The following is a 15,942-nucleotide window of genomic DNA, read 5'->3' as shown; positions in this document are numbered from 1 at the left end:
TAGGGTATCCTTCCAACATGAAGGAAGTTAATATTTTGCTTACCAGTGGATTCCCTGTTAGCCCTTCCAAGAGATCCAGTAGTTTCCTCCCATCTCGGAGATCTGTGAACATATCCTTTATTGGCAGTTTCCCACACTATAAAACAAGATAAAGGCTTTAGAATAATATCAAAAATATTAAAAAATTGAAGAAATGGAAAAAAAAATTCCCATCAAGTTTCATATATTGTTCTGCACAGGAAAAAGATCTACAGAATGCCACAAATGTAAACCAGGATTAATGGACATATTTCTCCTCAAGATGTATCATTCTCTTCATATGTTCTAGCATTCCAGATTTGTCATTGCAAGCTGACTATATACAAGTGCCACCAGGATAGCACCAATGCTCCTCATTCTTCCAGAAATCAATATAAAGCAACTATTTTATTGCAATTTGCCTTCTGCTGTGATGGTGTCCCACCAGAACTTCTAGGTGTAATAAGCTACTAAAGTGATTCTGGCACTTATAGTTATCAGAAGCTGGCCTTTGAGCAGGGGACTCGAATACAACAGCTCCCCTCTGGCAGAGTAAAATGCCAGCATAGAGACAGTAAAGAATAGAGAGGTTTTAAGCATCCAACTTTGCAACTAACTTACATATGGGTATTTAATATATATGGGAACGAGAAGAGAAAAATTCAGATTGTATCATCAAGGTCTGTACAGGGATTTGATTTCTTTTTGCATACCCATCATCTTCCCAGATAACAAAAATATCATAATTCAGTGGTATAAAGCACTATTTTAGATACACACACACACACACACACACACACAGAGCAGGCAATCATCTTTGGGAAAAACTTTAAAAATAGAGCACTCTCCCACTCTCTCTGGCTTATATACAACTCAGATCTGCCTCCAATTTTCAGCCAGCATCTCCTTTTCCCATCTCTTTCACCCCTTAATGCCTCTCATTTGTAAGCTTGGAAAGTAACTTCACAGGTGACTACTTCCAAACTAAAACACAGATAGCTTCCAGAATTTTAAATGCCTTAAGAGTCCCAAAACACCAGTCCTGCAGAGTGCCCCAATAGCTGAAGTTAAGCTACGAACACGTGTTCTCAGTACTGAATGCAAAAACACAACATAAATACCTGCAAACAGAGTGATACACTTTCAATTGTAACTGCATCCATTTTAATAATATTGTATGAATGGGAAGCATCAGTGATAAGAAATTTGATTCTTTTACTGAATATGACTCAGTTCAAACAATGGTTTGAAAAATTATGAATGAGCCAGGCACTTGCTCCTTGTCTCTGTTGTGCAGCTTCCCTCTCTGTTTTCTGTTTAGTGCTAACCATAGCACTCACTATGGTTGCACTTATTATCCAAACCACAACCCACTTTAGTTTCCAATTTAGAGGGCAAGTGCAGCCGTAGTTCAGAACACAGAGAGGCAAACTGAGAAAAATTAGAAGAAGGCAACTGTGAATTCACAGTTCATTTCCATGGCTTGAAAAACTGTCAGAACTGAGCCATAGTGTTCCCACCCCCAGACCCCAGCTGTACACATTGCCTACAATCATTCTACACATATAATGCTATGATCTAGCATGCCATGAATGAGCCTTGGGCTCATGCACTCACCTTTCCTCGAGCGTGGCCACAAGGAAGAGATCAGAAGCTTTCACCACCTTTTTTAACTAACTGCAATATAACATTATGTCCAAACCCAGACATAACTGTTGTTATGTCTTAACTATAACTGTCTTAACTATGATTTATTGATTTTAAAAATCCAGCTTCAAACCATAGTTTATAAAGCTTGCTTGTTTCAATACACCATCATTAAGATTGACCACAGTTTAGGGTTCACTACAGTTAATTAAAAATAGACATGAAACCTTTGAATCTCTTCTCTACACTACAGTCATGCCAGAGAAGGAGTGATGAGTGCACAAGCCTGAGGCTCATTAATGCTAAGCCACAGTTTAGTGTTACATGCAAATGCTGTCATTAAGTAGGTGGCTTATTTTATCATACAATATCGAATACCAGAGGAACTGCTATTGAAATGTATAGTAAGTGGTATATTACTCCAAGTAGAATCAGGTATGTTACAGAGGAAGGAAAAGAGAATTTGCTGGGGAAACAGATCTTCCTGGTCACTGACAAAGAAAGAACATTTTACTGGTAAAATAAAATGTTCCCAAAGATCCAGTGTTGATCCTTTAGAGTTATGCTGGACTATTATAGACTAATTTTATTGCACAAAGAATTGAACTTATTACTCATGGCTGAAAAATGACTTTAGCTTTAAGTGGAAATATTTCTTACCGCCAACTAAAGCTTAGTGGTATGAAAATATCTGGTCCTTCTCTGCAATAGAGAAGGCAATCCATCAGCCTAAAAGTAGCTAGTGACATCTCAAATCCTGCTGATTTGTTGGCTGTTCTTTTCCAATATTGGTCCCATTAAACAGATGCTAATCAATCCCATATGAAGGCATCCCCACATGTGTATGGAGGGGCATTGCTAGGTTCTTAAAAGATCCGGGGCACAGGCCCATAACACAAATTTGCATGCAAGTACTACTCATATATATGGGGGTATATGTGGTGTGCTTGCATGTGTGTATAGATTACATACATACACACATACATAAGAAGTGTGCACTGATCCCCCACCCCACTTCAACTCAGACCCCGATTCAGCATTTTGGAAAACATCTTGCTTCTGCTCTGGCCAATTTGTAGTCGGACCACTTCAGCTCAGCACCAAACCCGAGTCAATGTTTGGAAAAATGAGTCTTTATGCTTCCTGTTGACTACCATGGGAAATTAGAAAAAAAAAACTAACTTTTTTCTCTTGGTCGGAACTGGATGATAATTTCAGGCATAGTAGCCCCCTAGAAGGGGATTACACCTGCCCAATGTCAGAAAATAGGTGCAGGGTTTATATTTTGATTTTCTTTTAAAGGGAACTTCCAATAACATTTTTATTGCTTGGAAGAATTGGATTAACATTTCAGGATTCATTGCCCCATCGGAGTTGATCATGTCTGCCAAATTTCAGAATGATAGCCACGGGTATTTTTGTGCAAGGGTGGCCTTGACGTTTTGAGGTCTCCAAAAGAGAACTTATCTCCCTATTTTCCTTGCGGACCATTGTTCTGAAAATTACAGACAGCTTGGAGGTGTCCCTAAGTAAGAAACCAGCAAAGTTTCAGAAGGATAAGTGCAGCAGTTCATGTGGAAGGGGAGTTCTCCAATTTGGGGGAGGGAGCGATTTGCTTTCCCTTCCCTTCACCCCTTTCCCAATAGTTTTTGGGTAAGTTTGTATGACTATGCACAGGTCATTAGAGGTGTTCCCCAGGCAAGAAGCATGCAAAGTTCCTGAAGGATATACATGAATGCAAATTTAGAATGACTAGAATTTATTTACATTTCACTAATGTTAACAGCAGGGGAACATGCGTGGGAAGGTGCTATTGCAGTCATATCCTGCTTGTGGGTTTCCTGTAGGCATCTGGTTGGCCAATGTGTGAACAGAATGCTGGACTAGATGGATCTTAGTCTGATGCAGCACAGCTCTTCTTATGTTCTTAAATATAGAGTGCCTCTGAGCATATGCAGAATGTTTTTCTTTCAGCACGGAGCACTTACATTCTCCCCCTACCAATTCTACTCCCCTCCATGCAACCGTCCCTCCTTATCCTACCAACCTCCAGCAGTAATTCATCAAAACAGATGTCTTGTTTTGTGCAAGTCTCCTCTACCTCCTCCTTGCTATGCACAAGCTCTCATTGTATCTTCCTCCCCACTTCATTTGTGCCAAGACTTCACCAGGATTCAGCCAATGGGTCAGTTTTCAAAACTAGGGCTAAGTTATGGAGAAACTCTGAGTACGTGCTAAGTGCCTTTCCCTCACCACTGAAGCTGGAGTTCATACAACAAACAACAACCCACAAATGACAAAAATGCATAGGACTGAGCTGAAAGGGTAGTCGATTCATTAAACGGAATTGGGTAGGCGCGTATTAAGCCTGCAGTACCATGCTCACAACTCAGGACTTATTTCTGAGTAAACATGTAGAACATCAAGGTGCAAACCTCCCTGAAAAAGTAACTTGTGCTGAAAACCTATGCACACTTTCCTGAAGGTAAGCCTCATTAAACATAATGGGGCTTCTGAGTAGGCATATATAAAATGGCATAAATTAGCAGTATTTATCTCCCCTCTGCTTAAAAAAACAAACCAAAAACTCATATTTTTATTAAAGCTTTCTGTTCATAGGAACATAGGAAGCTGCCTTATATTGAGTCAGACCCTGGGTCCATCTAGCGCAGTACTGTTGACACTGACTGGCAGCAGAGGCTCTCCAGAGTTTCAGGCAGGATTCTTTCGTCGAACTACCTGGAGATGCTGGGGGTTGAACCTAGAACCTTCTGCATGCCAAGCATGTGCTCTACCACTGAGCTACAGCCCTTCCTATTGCTAGATAATGGCAACTGACAAACAACAAAGCCCCAGATTTGTTTCTCTGCAACCATGTGAGCCCATTTTTCTCAAAGACTTGAGTGAGAAGGAGAAAAACCAACCCTCTTGTCTGTTTGTATAAAGTCAAATACAGTTCAGAACTTCTCTTGCCCACCAAAGAGAATTCTCTTTAAGAATTCCCCAAGATATGCTCTGGGTGTGTTAGATAAAAAGTCCTTGCTTTCGGTTTAGAAGAAAAGAATGCCAGGCAGGCAGCAGTGGATCCAACACTATTTTATTGAACGTTTTGCAAAACGGGTGCAGAGCAGTCTGGACCCCGAGACACGTGTGCAAAAGCCTTTTATATCATATCGCTTCTATTGTTCTCACCAGTAACCAATGAAACAGTTAGTACATCGGCTCACTAAGTTAATATCCAATAAACAGTCACTATCAGCTTACCAAGCCGTTAGTCATGAGTGCGTCAGTATGATTCCCTTTTTGCTCCGCCTATATTTTCCCGCCACTCGGGCTCTTACGTAACTTGAGACGCCAATGGTTATGGAGTCTCCTTTTTCTAACAATTCCCTCCTTTAAGTCTTTATTCACGTCTTAAAGCATTTAAAACGGAGTTTCTTTATCAGCACAATAAAGCAAGAGCATCTGTTTTGACAGAGCGGTTTCAATTAACCGCTGGGATAAGCCTCTAGCGCAGGGGATAATGCAACAACCAAATAACACTAAAACTCCTATCATCACTACAAGCGAAATAAGGATTGAGGCTGCTAGGTGTTTCCATTTTCCAAACCATCTCTCCAACCAGTCAGTCACGGGGTTGTTGATCCCTGAATTCTCGGCTAATTCTTCAGACAAGGCGGTGAGACCCTGCAAAGCCCTTGTTACCGTGCCATCTGGGGCAGTGTTGTTAGGGATGAAGGTGCAACACCGTCCACCTAGCATGACACAAACCCCTCCTTTTTCTGCTAACATCATATCAAGAACACGCCGATTTTCCCAAGCCATTTGGCTGGTGGCATCTAGCTGCTCAGCCAATCCTTTTACAGCATCTCGAGTATAGTTTATAAACCTCTGCTGATTATAATAAACGTAATTGATCCAATCTACATTTTTGTTAATGGTCACCCACCAAAACAGGGTAGATTCAAATCCTGCAGAAATTTGATTTCTTCCTTTGAACTCATCTGGCACTCCCCTTGGTACTCCTATGGAGTCAATATATATTTGATCATCAAAAGGGGTTACTGATCGTTTCTGCCGGGGTTGGCCAGTCTTCTCTGCTGGATGGTATGCAATTGAAAAGGGGACTGCCAACTGAACTAACCCACAAGCTCCGGACCAATTGGAGGGCAATACCTCATACAACTCTAGGCCACCACAATACCACCAGAGATCAGCTCGTGGGATTGAAAGGGAATTATTCCTAAAGCGAGTAGAATTAACACATCTTACTTTACTCGTCAGGTTCCCTATACGCCCCTCTGTGTCTGCAAGGTTTCGGTGTATGCATCCGGTATGGTTTCTTCTTTGCAGGAAGACTGTGGAAGGTCTGACACGATCCTTTGATTTGAGTGGGGGGTATAATTTATTGAGGGTTTGGCATTCCTCCTCTCCCCATGCATCAGGGTGTTGGAACAAACGGATCACGCAGGTGAGGAGGGAAGGAGTGTCCCATCCCAGTGGAAAGGGCAGCACCTTTGCCACAGATCTCCCTGTGGCACAAACAAAACAGTCAGACTTATTTAAAGACTTGGCTGTATACTTTATCCACTCTAACCACACATTATCAGTTTCCTCTGTTATTGGGATCCCTAACCTGGTTCTCCAGGGACGCCTCTCTTTCTCAGGGATCTGTACCAGAAGTGGTCTGAGGGGTGTTGGTGTGACATTTCGGGGTTTTATCTTAAAGCTGTCAAGCCCAAGTCCTTGAGGTATCACCATCCACGTTAATATTTCTTTAACCAACATTACCAACACCACCCACAATACTTGCTTCATATTACAAGTTTTTTGTAATTCGAACCCGAGCTTTTCCCAGATGTTGTGACTTGTATATTACAGGCGATTGTGGCTCCTGGATGGCTTCTTCACCTGTGTCCTTGGCAGCTTCCAGAGGGGTGCCAGGGAGCAAAGGACCGTTGCCTGTGTCCTCCTGTTCTTTCCAAGTGACAGAAGGAAGCGAGGGTCGCTTAAATGGCTTTATCCGGCTGCAATGTGTCCATTTACTAGAACCCACAAGCTTTACACACGAGTGGCTGGTTGGTCCCACCAAATAAGGCCCCTCCCACCCTTCCTTTAAAGCTTCTTTATTCCACTTTTTCAGCAACACCTCGTCTCCCGTCTGGAAGAGATGGATAGGTGCATCTAACGGCAGTCTCTGAAACGGAACGGAATAAGCTCGTAGCTGTGAAAGAACAGACTGTAGAGAAGTCAACTGATCCCTTAGCATCTGATCACCCACCTCCCACTTGACTTCCTCCCTCCTTCCGCAGTGTACCCGAGGCGGGAACCCAAACATCAGTTCAAAGGGGGACAATTTTATGTCCTTTCTTGGCATCCTTCGAAGCTTCGTTAAAGCTATTGGCAGAGCCTCAACCCAAGTGAGCTTCACCCCTCGTTGGAGTTTGGTTAAAGTCTCCTTGAGGCTCCGATTGATTCTTTCAACCTGCCCACTTGCCTGGGGCCTCCAGGGGCAATGTAAATGCCACTCTATTCCCAGAGCTTGTGCCAGCCCCCGTGTAATAACTGAGGTGAAATGTGAGCCCTGATCGGACTCTATAACTTCGGGCAGGGAGAACCGGGGCACCACCTCCTGTAACAATTTAGCAACAACAGTTTTAGCTTGGCAGTTCCTACATGGAAACGCCTCTACCCACCCTGTCATTTGACATACTATTACAAGCAAATACCTGTAACCCCTACATGGTGGCATCTCAGCAAAATCAATCTGCACCCTCTGGAAAGGATAGTAGGCCCATGGTCGCCCTCCTTTTGGAGGAGGGGGTGCCCTGGGAGGGTTGGTTTTCTGGCAAACTTCACAGGTTGCGGCTAGTCGGTGGGCGCATACAGTTAAGCCAGGGGAGACAAACAGCCTCTTGCAATAGTCGATCATGGCTGATGCTCCAGGGTGTCCAAGAGAATGGTGAACTTGCTCTAGAACAACCCTCTGCAGGGTCTGTGGAAGAAGCAGTCTTCCATCTGTCATCTGGATCCATCCGTCATCACAGGGACTTATTCCGTGTTCTTGTGCCATTCGTAACTCAGCAGGGGAGTATGTGGGGCGCTCTTTTCTTTTGGGTAAAATGAGGAATGTTCCTTGGATTCCCTCTCTGGCTGCTCTTTTTGCGGCCTCATCTGCCTTCTGATTTCCCTGTCTCCATTTTTCCTCTTTTTCTTTCCCATGGGCTCGGACGTGGACAACAGCTACTTGTGAGGGTAGCTGGAGGGCATCCAGAAGATCCACTATTAGGCCGCCATTAGCCACTGGAGATCCGTTTGCTGTAAGGAATCCCCTCTCTTTCCACAGTTGCCCATGAGCATGCACAACGGCGAAGGCATTTTTGCTATCGGTATAAATATTTACTCGCTTTCCCTTGCTGGCTTGCAGGGCTCTTGTCAGGGCTACCAGTTCAGCGGATTGGGCGGAGAAATGAGGAGGCAGCCTTTCCTCACGCACACTCTCCTCTAGAGTAACGACAGCCGCGCCTGTGTAGCGCCTTCCATCCAGCATATAGCTAGATCCATCTACAAACAGATCTCTGGCTCCCTCTATTGGTTCATCCTCAAGGTCCGGTCGGCCTTTGGTGTCCAGGTCTAATACTTCAAGGCAGTCATGATCTGGGAGTCCTGATCCGTTTGTGCCCAGTAATGTTGGCAGCAGTGTGGCGATATTAAAGCTGGAGCAAGCCTTAAAAGTGAGGTTTTCATTTGTTAGTAAACCTATTTCATATCGGGAATGCCGGGCTGGGTTGAGAAATTTGCTTCCTCCTCCTGATCCCAAAATTTGTGGCACTCCATGCGGCACCCAAATTTCAATGGGTCCTCCCATTGTCAATTTCTCCGCTTCAGCGCAAACCAGAGCCGTTGCCGCTACTGCCCTCAGGCAACTTGGCCATCCTCGCGCTACGACATCTAGGACCTTGGAGTAATATCCCACTGGTCTCCAAGAGGGCCCTTTTCGCTGGCAAAGCACTCCCGAAGCTATGCCCTTATTTTCATGCACATAAAGTCTAAATGGCCGGCTGGGATTTGGTATGGCTAGAGCAGGTGGTGACACAAGAGCAGCTTTAAGGCTGAGAAAAGACTTATTCATTTCCTTAGTCCATTTCCATTTATCCAGTCTATCTTTCTGCAGCGCCTCATACAGCGGCCGCGCTGTCTCCCCATAGTTTGCTATCCATAGTCGGCAGAATCCGGTCAGCCCCAGGTAGGCCCTCAATTCGCGGGGGGACTTAGGGACAGGAGTGTCACGGATGACTTCAACTCTTTCTTGCCCTAGGCTCCGAGTCCCCTTAGTTATGTGGTAGCCTAGGAATTTTACAGTTGGTTGGGCCAACTGTACTTTTTCTTTTGACACTTTATACCCCCCCCCTGCTAGATAGTTGAGGAGGGAAACCGTCCCACTCAGGCACGCATTCTTGGCCTTGGCTGAAATCAAGAGGTCGTCACAGTACTGGAGGAGATGCACCTCTGAGTGCTGCTGGACCCAGGGTTCGAGATCCTTTTGGAGCTGCTGGCCAAAGACCACCGGTGAGAGATTCAGCCCCTGAGGGATGACTGTCCATGCTAATTGAACTTTTGACCCCCCCCCTGGGCTTTCCCATTCAAAGGCGAACAAAGGCCTTGAATCAGGGTGGAGGGGGATGCTGAAAAAGGCGTCTTTTAGGTCTATGACAGTGAACCAGGCGTGCTCTTCCGGAATTCCTACAAGGAGGGTGTGTGGGTTGGGGACCACAGGATGGGGGGCCTCGATCTGCTGATTAATGAGCCGGAGGTCTTGCACTAAGCGGTAGCCCTGGCCCCCCCCTCCCCTTTTTGGCACAGCGATGATGGGCGTGTTATAGGGAGACATTATCTCAATGAGCCGGCCTTCTTCTCGGAGCTTTGTTATTACTGGTTGTAGGCCCTCCTTTCCTTGGCGGGAAAGGGGATACTGTTTCACATGAACAGGCCTCGCTCCCTCCTTGAGGGGAATTTTGTATGGTGCTGCCGACTTGGCACGAGAGGCCCCTCCAATCCCGGCCCAAGCTAGAGGGTTGACTCTGTTTTCTATTAAGCTCCAGTCCTCGGTGGCCTCTGGGATGGATTCTTCTGCAACCTTCAAAAGGGCCATTTGGTAGTTACTACTCTGCTGTTTAGGGAGCCGTATCTCCATCCTTCCGTCAGGAGTAAAAGCAATCTCAATTTGGAGTTTAGTCAATAAGTCCCTCCCTAGCAATGCCACCGGACAGGAGGGGGTACAGACAAATGCATGTTCTAGGTGTGTTTTCCCAACCTTGGTGAACAGGGGACGAGAGAGGGGCACTTGGGTTGCCCTTCCCTCGACCCCCATTATGGTGGTGAACCCCCCACCTCCCGTTGGGGGCTCACTGAGGGGGAGGACGGACAGGGCGGCCCCTGTGTCCACAAGGGCTTTGTAGGAGCGGCCCCCAACCTTTATTTTGACCATGGGGTCCCGTCTTGCCTCAGAGACGGCTAAGAGGGGGCCGGGCCCCGGTCTGTCCTAATCTCTTTCCTGTTCATACAGAACTCTCTGCGCTTCTCCCGTATTTTCCCCTCTCTCTTTCTGCTTCAAAGCCTCACAGTCACGCTTCCAGTGCCCCATTTTCTTACAAAAGGCACATTGATCTTTCCCCAGGGGAGATCCTTTCCTTCCCCCTTTCCTCCCCTTCCTAGCTCCCTCCTTGTCAGGTTTAAGAACCGCAGCAAGGAGCTTGGCCTGCCTTTTGTCTTTTTCTTTTCCTTCTTCTTCTTCTCGCCTCTCATAAACCTTTTGAGCTACTTCAACTAAAACTCCTAAGTCAGCTGCCAACCCTCCTTCAACTTTTTGCAACTTCTTTCTGATGTCCTGGCAGCTATTTCCCACGAACTGAGTCGTGAGGATCCTTAAATTATTTGGATCATTCAAGTCAATGTCTGTATATTTAGCGAAGGCTTCCCTCAGCCTTTGGAGGAACACAGCAGGAGGTTCGTTTTTGTCTTGCTTTAGAGTCAGGACTTTTTGCAAATTGGGGGCCCTTCTCGCGGCTTGCTTCATGCCTGCTAAAATGAGTCGAAAATAGTCAGCATGTAAGCGTCTATGTGCCGCTGTGGCCACCCCCCAATTGGGTCGCCCTGTGGGCAGAACCTCCACCGTCTCCTCCTCAGTTGCTTGGGGATTTTCCTCCCTATACTTGGCTCGTGCCCCTGCAAGGATGGTTGGCTTTTGGCTGAGAAAACAGGTGTTCAATAGCATTTGTGTATCGTCCCATGTGGGGTTGTGAGTAAGCCTCACATTCTCCATCAGAGACAGGAGTGGCCCGGGATCCTCTTCAAAGGAGGGGTTAAATTGTTTCCAATTATACAAATCAGATGTTGTGAATGGGACATAAACAAACATCGTCCCTTGAGGATGTTGGGCGGTAGGGTCGGGGACTTCTCTGATGGGGAAGGTGAACTTCACTGGTGGTTGGGGGTCCTTTCGCAGGTTGTAGTTAGGTCCCCCTTTTGCCTCTCTCTGTAGGACCTCCAATTTTTCCTCTAGGGAATATAGACGATCTTGGAGAGTGTCCTGGCGTTCAACTAGAGGGGTGGGGTCCTCCGGTACTATTTCATGAGAGGGGTCCTTCTCGGGGGCATCTAACCGCTGGGCGGGCCCCTCAGGAGAGGGTGGTGGTTGCAACGAGCGCCCTGCGACGGCTGTCCTGTAGGGAGGAGGAAGCAGTAGGTCCTCCGGTGCCGTGGCCACGACCCTGGGTGGTCCTTCTTTCGGTGGTTTCCTTTTGACCACCATGGGAAGGGCAAGGGACATGCATTTAACAACCCACGGAGCAGGCCTGCCGCCAAGGGGCACACAAGTTGCCCACGAATCAATATAAGGGAACTGGTCCCAACTTCCCCTCTGTGCTACTATTGTTCGCACATCAGATACCAAGGTTGGGTCAAAAGACCCCTCGGGTGGCCATTTGGGTTCTAATATTGGCCATTCCCGGGTGCAAAAAAAGACAAGACGATCCTTTGTCATCTTAGTTCCATAATCCTGCTTAAAATGTGACCAATTGCGCAAACAACACTCCAAGGGCGTATGGGACTTCTTCGCAGACTTAGATTGGGACCCGCCCATGACGGTGGGAATTTCAGTCAGCAATTCTTGCGCTTCGCCCTCCTCTGACCTAGCCCATCTCCGGGGTAAGGAAATGCAGATCGGGGCTCCCCACTCGCTTCGCCCATAGGCGTCTCACACAATCACAAACACACCACCGTCCCGCGTTTATCCCCTGATGTAAGCTGTTTCACTTACCCCAAAAGCCTCTTCTGTCCCGCCCGCAGCTGCGTCCAGCTGCTTTATTGATCCACTGCCGGTGCCTAAAAGGAGTGATCACGTCTCCCTCTTCCTCTGGCGTTGGTCCCCAGGCACTTCTGCCGCCACCGTCGTGAGGAGAAGGCAGTATAAAACAACCGCCTGTGGCCACTTCTCCTCCGCGGCCCCTCGGCTCAGCGCGAAGGGGACGCGCCCCGAAGCAGGATCCGAGTCACGGCACCAAATTGTTAGATAAAAAGTCCTTGCTTTCGGTTTAGAAGAAAAGAATGCCAGGCAGGCAGCAGTGGATCCAACACTATTTTATTGAACGTTTTGCAAAACGGGTGCAGAGCAGTCTGGACCCCGAGACACGTGTGCAAAAGCCTTTTATATCATATCGCTTCTATTGTTCTCACCAGTAACCAATGAAACAGTTAGTACATCGGCTCACTAAGTTAATATCCAATAAACAGTCACTATCAGCTTACCAAGCCGTTAGTCATGAGTGCGTCAGTATGATTCCCTTTTTGCTCCGCCTATATTTTCCCGCCACTCGGGCTCTTACGTAACTTGAGACGCCAATGGTTATGGAGTCTCCTTTTTCTAACAGGTGGAATAAATTAGAGAGAGAGAGAGAGAACAGGGGAGGGGAGGGGAGAAGAAAAGGAGAAAGAAAAGGATTGGAAATGCAAGGGGGGGCGTACAGAGAATTTTCTAAGCCAAGTGGCTCCTTTCAGAGCGGTAGTACTTCAGAAGAAGTACTTAGGAGGCTGTGGAGGGTTTGTAAGAATTGCACATACTTAAATGAACTTTATGTGGTGAGGTGGCTGGCGGCTTTTTCTAGATTTTTTAAAACTGTAGAACCTATTTAAAACTCCCAACCCTCCCTTTGGAATAATTTGAGTCCTACAGCTATTTAAGAGAAATTAAAGTGGAGGGGGAGAAAGAAGCTTGTGGAGGCTGACTGGATCCTTTGCTGTACCAAACCTACTAAACTTCTGCAGAACCCAAAGGTTCCAGTTTGGGGCAGTAAAATCAGATGTGGTGTAAAATACCAGTATTTCACATGGAGCTATTTCTTCCCTTCCTTCTCCCTCTTCAAAATTGGATTGCAAGCAAGCCCCCAACAGTGGGCATGTAAGAGCAGAAAAGTATTGGTAGAGAGGTTTTTTGCAACTCAAAAGAAACCTACACCAGAGATTAGGGATAGTGACCTCCTAATGATCACCTTAAACACCTTCTGATTAGGATCTCTAATCCCCTGTGTGGCTTGACAGTTTTTACTGTTTGTTTTAGTCTTTGAGAAAGGGAAACCGTACACATGGCTAGCACAAAAACCACTGGACTTAACTGTCTGAAATTTTGCAGGTTCAGTCAGTTCCATAGAGGTGCCAGGTCCCCAAATTCCATGAACTTATGTGGAAGCACAAAAATAATAAAGCTCTTTGCTTTGACACATTTTCTTGGAAAAAGCAAATTTTACCTGTGATTAGCAAAAAAGCCACTGGACATAACTGCCTGAAATTTGGCAGATTTAGTCAGCTCTATAGGGGCTGCCAGGTCCCCAAATTCCATGCACTTATGTGGAGGAACAAAAAAAATTATAGCTCCTTGCTTTGACACATTTTCTTGAAAAAAGCAAATTTTACCTGTGACTGGCACAAAAGCCACTGGTCCTAACTGCCTAGCGGGTTCAATCAGCTCCACGGGGGCTACCGGTTCTCCAAATGTCATGTATTTATCATACAAACTAAAAACGTTACAGCCATTTCTGTTTTCCAATGCAAGTCAATTGGAAAATGTAAAAAATGGCAATTAGGTCAGTTCAAAAGATCCAGGGCACAGCTCAAAAAAGATGGCCTGTGTCCAGGTGAGGCCACCTTAACAACACCCCTGTGCATACACACCCTTCTGTATATGCAAGTATATGCACGTATGTGCGTGTAATTTGAATTCTTTTTTTAATCTCTTGGTTCTTTGAGAGAGTGATCTTTCCTGAAGGATGTTACTGTGAATTTCACTCACCCCAAAGATAAGCGCTCAAAAGACTGCTATGTCTTGCTGTACCATCTTGTAAGGTTTGCAAGAAAACGTGTTTAGGATATAATGTACCACCTCTAGTGCTACCCTTAATGCAAGTCATGGGTTATAGGGCGGGTATGAAGTTACCCACACCGCACCACACGCTCTGTTTGTACAACACACGCTGCAGTATGGGTGATTATGCAAATTATGGGCGTGCACATGGCACGCACTGGGGCAAGGGGAGAAGCCACAATGGCTTCTTTTACCCCCGTGATCATCCGAACTCGGACACTGACACTGTAAGAAGAGGTGCAAATATTTAGGATAAAAGTGTGAGGATAATAGCCATAAACCTGAAAAGTTGGTATTTAACATCTTCAATTCTGGGCTGTCTTCACAAAATGAGAACAACTAAATATGCACACACAGATGTGAAAGTTCTGCTCTCAGGGGAAGTGGAAATAGAAGACAAGAGAGATCAGCAGCACATCCAGCTTCTTAAAGATGAGCTTACAATGATGCATAAAAAGAGATGGGAAGCATGGAGTTACTTCAGTTCTTTGCTGTAGTGACTCCTTACCACCACTTACATTCAGCATCTTTTTATCTAATCTTCCTCCCCATCTTATCTACAGGAAACAAGCAGGATGAAACAAGCTTGTAAATGACTAAGGGTGCAATCCTCTGCATGTTTAGACAGAAAAAAAGTCCTACAACTCCCAGCATTCCCCAGCCAGCATGGCCAGCTGGGGAATGCTGGGAGTTGTAGGACTTTTTTTCTGTCTAAACATGCAGAGGATTGCATCCTAAATAATACTAATTTAGCAGCAAGGTCATTACAATTGCCTGTTCAAGAAAAGTAGTTGAACAGTTGTAATATATAAACACAGAAAACTCATTCTGATTCATCTTGAATAATAATATGTATTCTGTACTTGATATTTGTGTCAAGATTTTCCATATCATGTGCCCAAGACATGGGAATCTGATGTGGGAAACCATTCAGAAAGCGGAAAGGTCACCATGCAGGGTAAGAACAGTTTTAGTAAAATAAATTGACCATATTCTGCCAGCAACTAAATTTAGAGCACCTTCTTGTTTCAGAAATGTTTTATTTTGTGCATTTCTATTTGTAATTCAATGATCCAAGTATGCAACAAAGTATATGTTATTCTTTTGTGGACATTTGCTCTGCTGAATTGCCAATTCCTAAAATAAATTAGTTAAGTTAGTCTATTTACTTTTTTTCCTAACACTAGCATATAAATTCATATATAAAATAGACTTCTAATAATAATAAAGACAAACACCAACAACTAAATTTTCTTCAAAAACACAATGTTAAAAAGAAACAGAAGTGTAATCCCTAAAATACATTTTTAATGCTTACGAAAACAAGGGCTATAATTGTAAGCAGCCTTATTTGGAAGTTATTGCAACTTGAATTTTTAAAAAGTTCTCAGGATTGGGATATCAGATAGTCTAAACTGACAGACATTGTGTGTGTTCTGTGAGTTCCATTAAAGACCTCCCCTGCAACATTATGCATTTTCTCCAATGAGAGTCTTTTAAAAAACGTCCGTGGAAAAAGCTCAGTGCTAAGACAGTACTGGCTAATTTTTGTGTTCCTAGAAATAATATATTTTCATAAAAACATATATAAGCCAGTTGGTCAGAAATTGGAACTCTAGAAATTTACTGTGGCTAAATAGTTTACACATAATGCTTAATCATGAATTAACCTTATGTTTGAATATCTAAACTACTGTTAAAGACTAACCAAGATTAACCATGGTGTGAAACCGTGGCTTCAAGGGCAAACTATGATGGTATCCAATTAACTCCTCCCACCAACGGAGCAGCTTCCATCAGTGGAATGGGAAGGGGAGGTACCCTCTCTCTTCCGTAGCCCCCATGCACCCACAAATTCTGAT

The 15,942-nt window shown here is 45.0% G+C and overlaps 2 protein-coding genes across 12 annotated transcripts in view; both read right to left on the bottom strand.

Annotated features, from left to right (window-relative positions):
* UTRN (utrophin) overlaps positions 1–15,942 on the bottom strand; it is a 507,208-nt gene that overhangs the window by 399,687 nt on the left and 91,579 nt on the right. For all 11 annotated transcript variants that reach the window (XM_084827754.1, XM_084827752.1, XM_084827759.1 and 8 more), the window contains exon 4: positions 44–136. In XM_084827754.1, coding sequence (XP_084683880.1) covers positions 44–136 — 93 coding nt within the window. The remainder of the gene's footprint in view (positions 1–43; positions 137–15,942) is intronic.
* LOC146359619 (uncharacterized) lies at positions 4,746–12,346 on the bottom strand. Its single transcript, XM_084827770.1, has 2 exons — positions 11,984–12,346; positions 4,746–6,862 (listed from the first exon to the last, which is right to left on the bottom strand). Exon 2 carries the CDS (start codon positions 6,481–6,483, stop codon positions 5,089–5,091), a length of 1,395 nt encoding a protein of 464 aa, XP_084683896.1. The 5' UTR covers positions 6,484–6,862; positions 11,984–12,346; the 3' UTR covers positions 4,746–5,088.

Source organism: Heloderma suspectum, chromosome 1 (genome assembly GCF_057233095.1).
Source record: "Heloderma suspectum isolate Gila_16-S chromosome 1, 16-S_ref, whole genome shotgun sequence".
NCBI classification, from domain to species: Eukaryota; Metazoa; Chordata; class Lepidosauria; order Squamata; family Helodermatidae; genus Heloderma; species Heloderma suspectum.
This window is presented reverse-complemented; position numbering and strand designations above follow the sequence as displayed.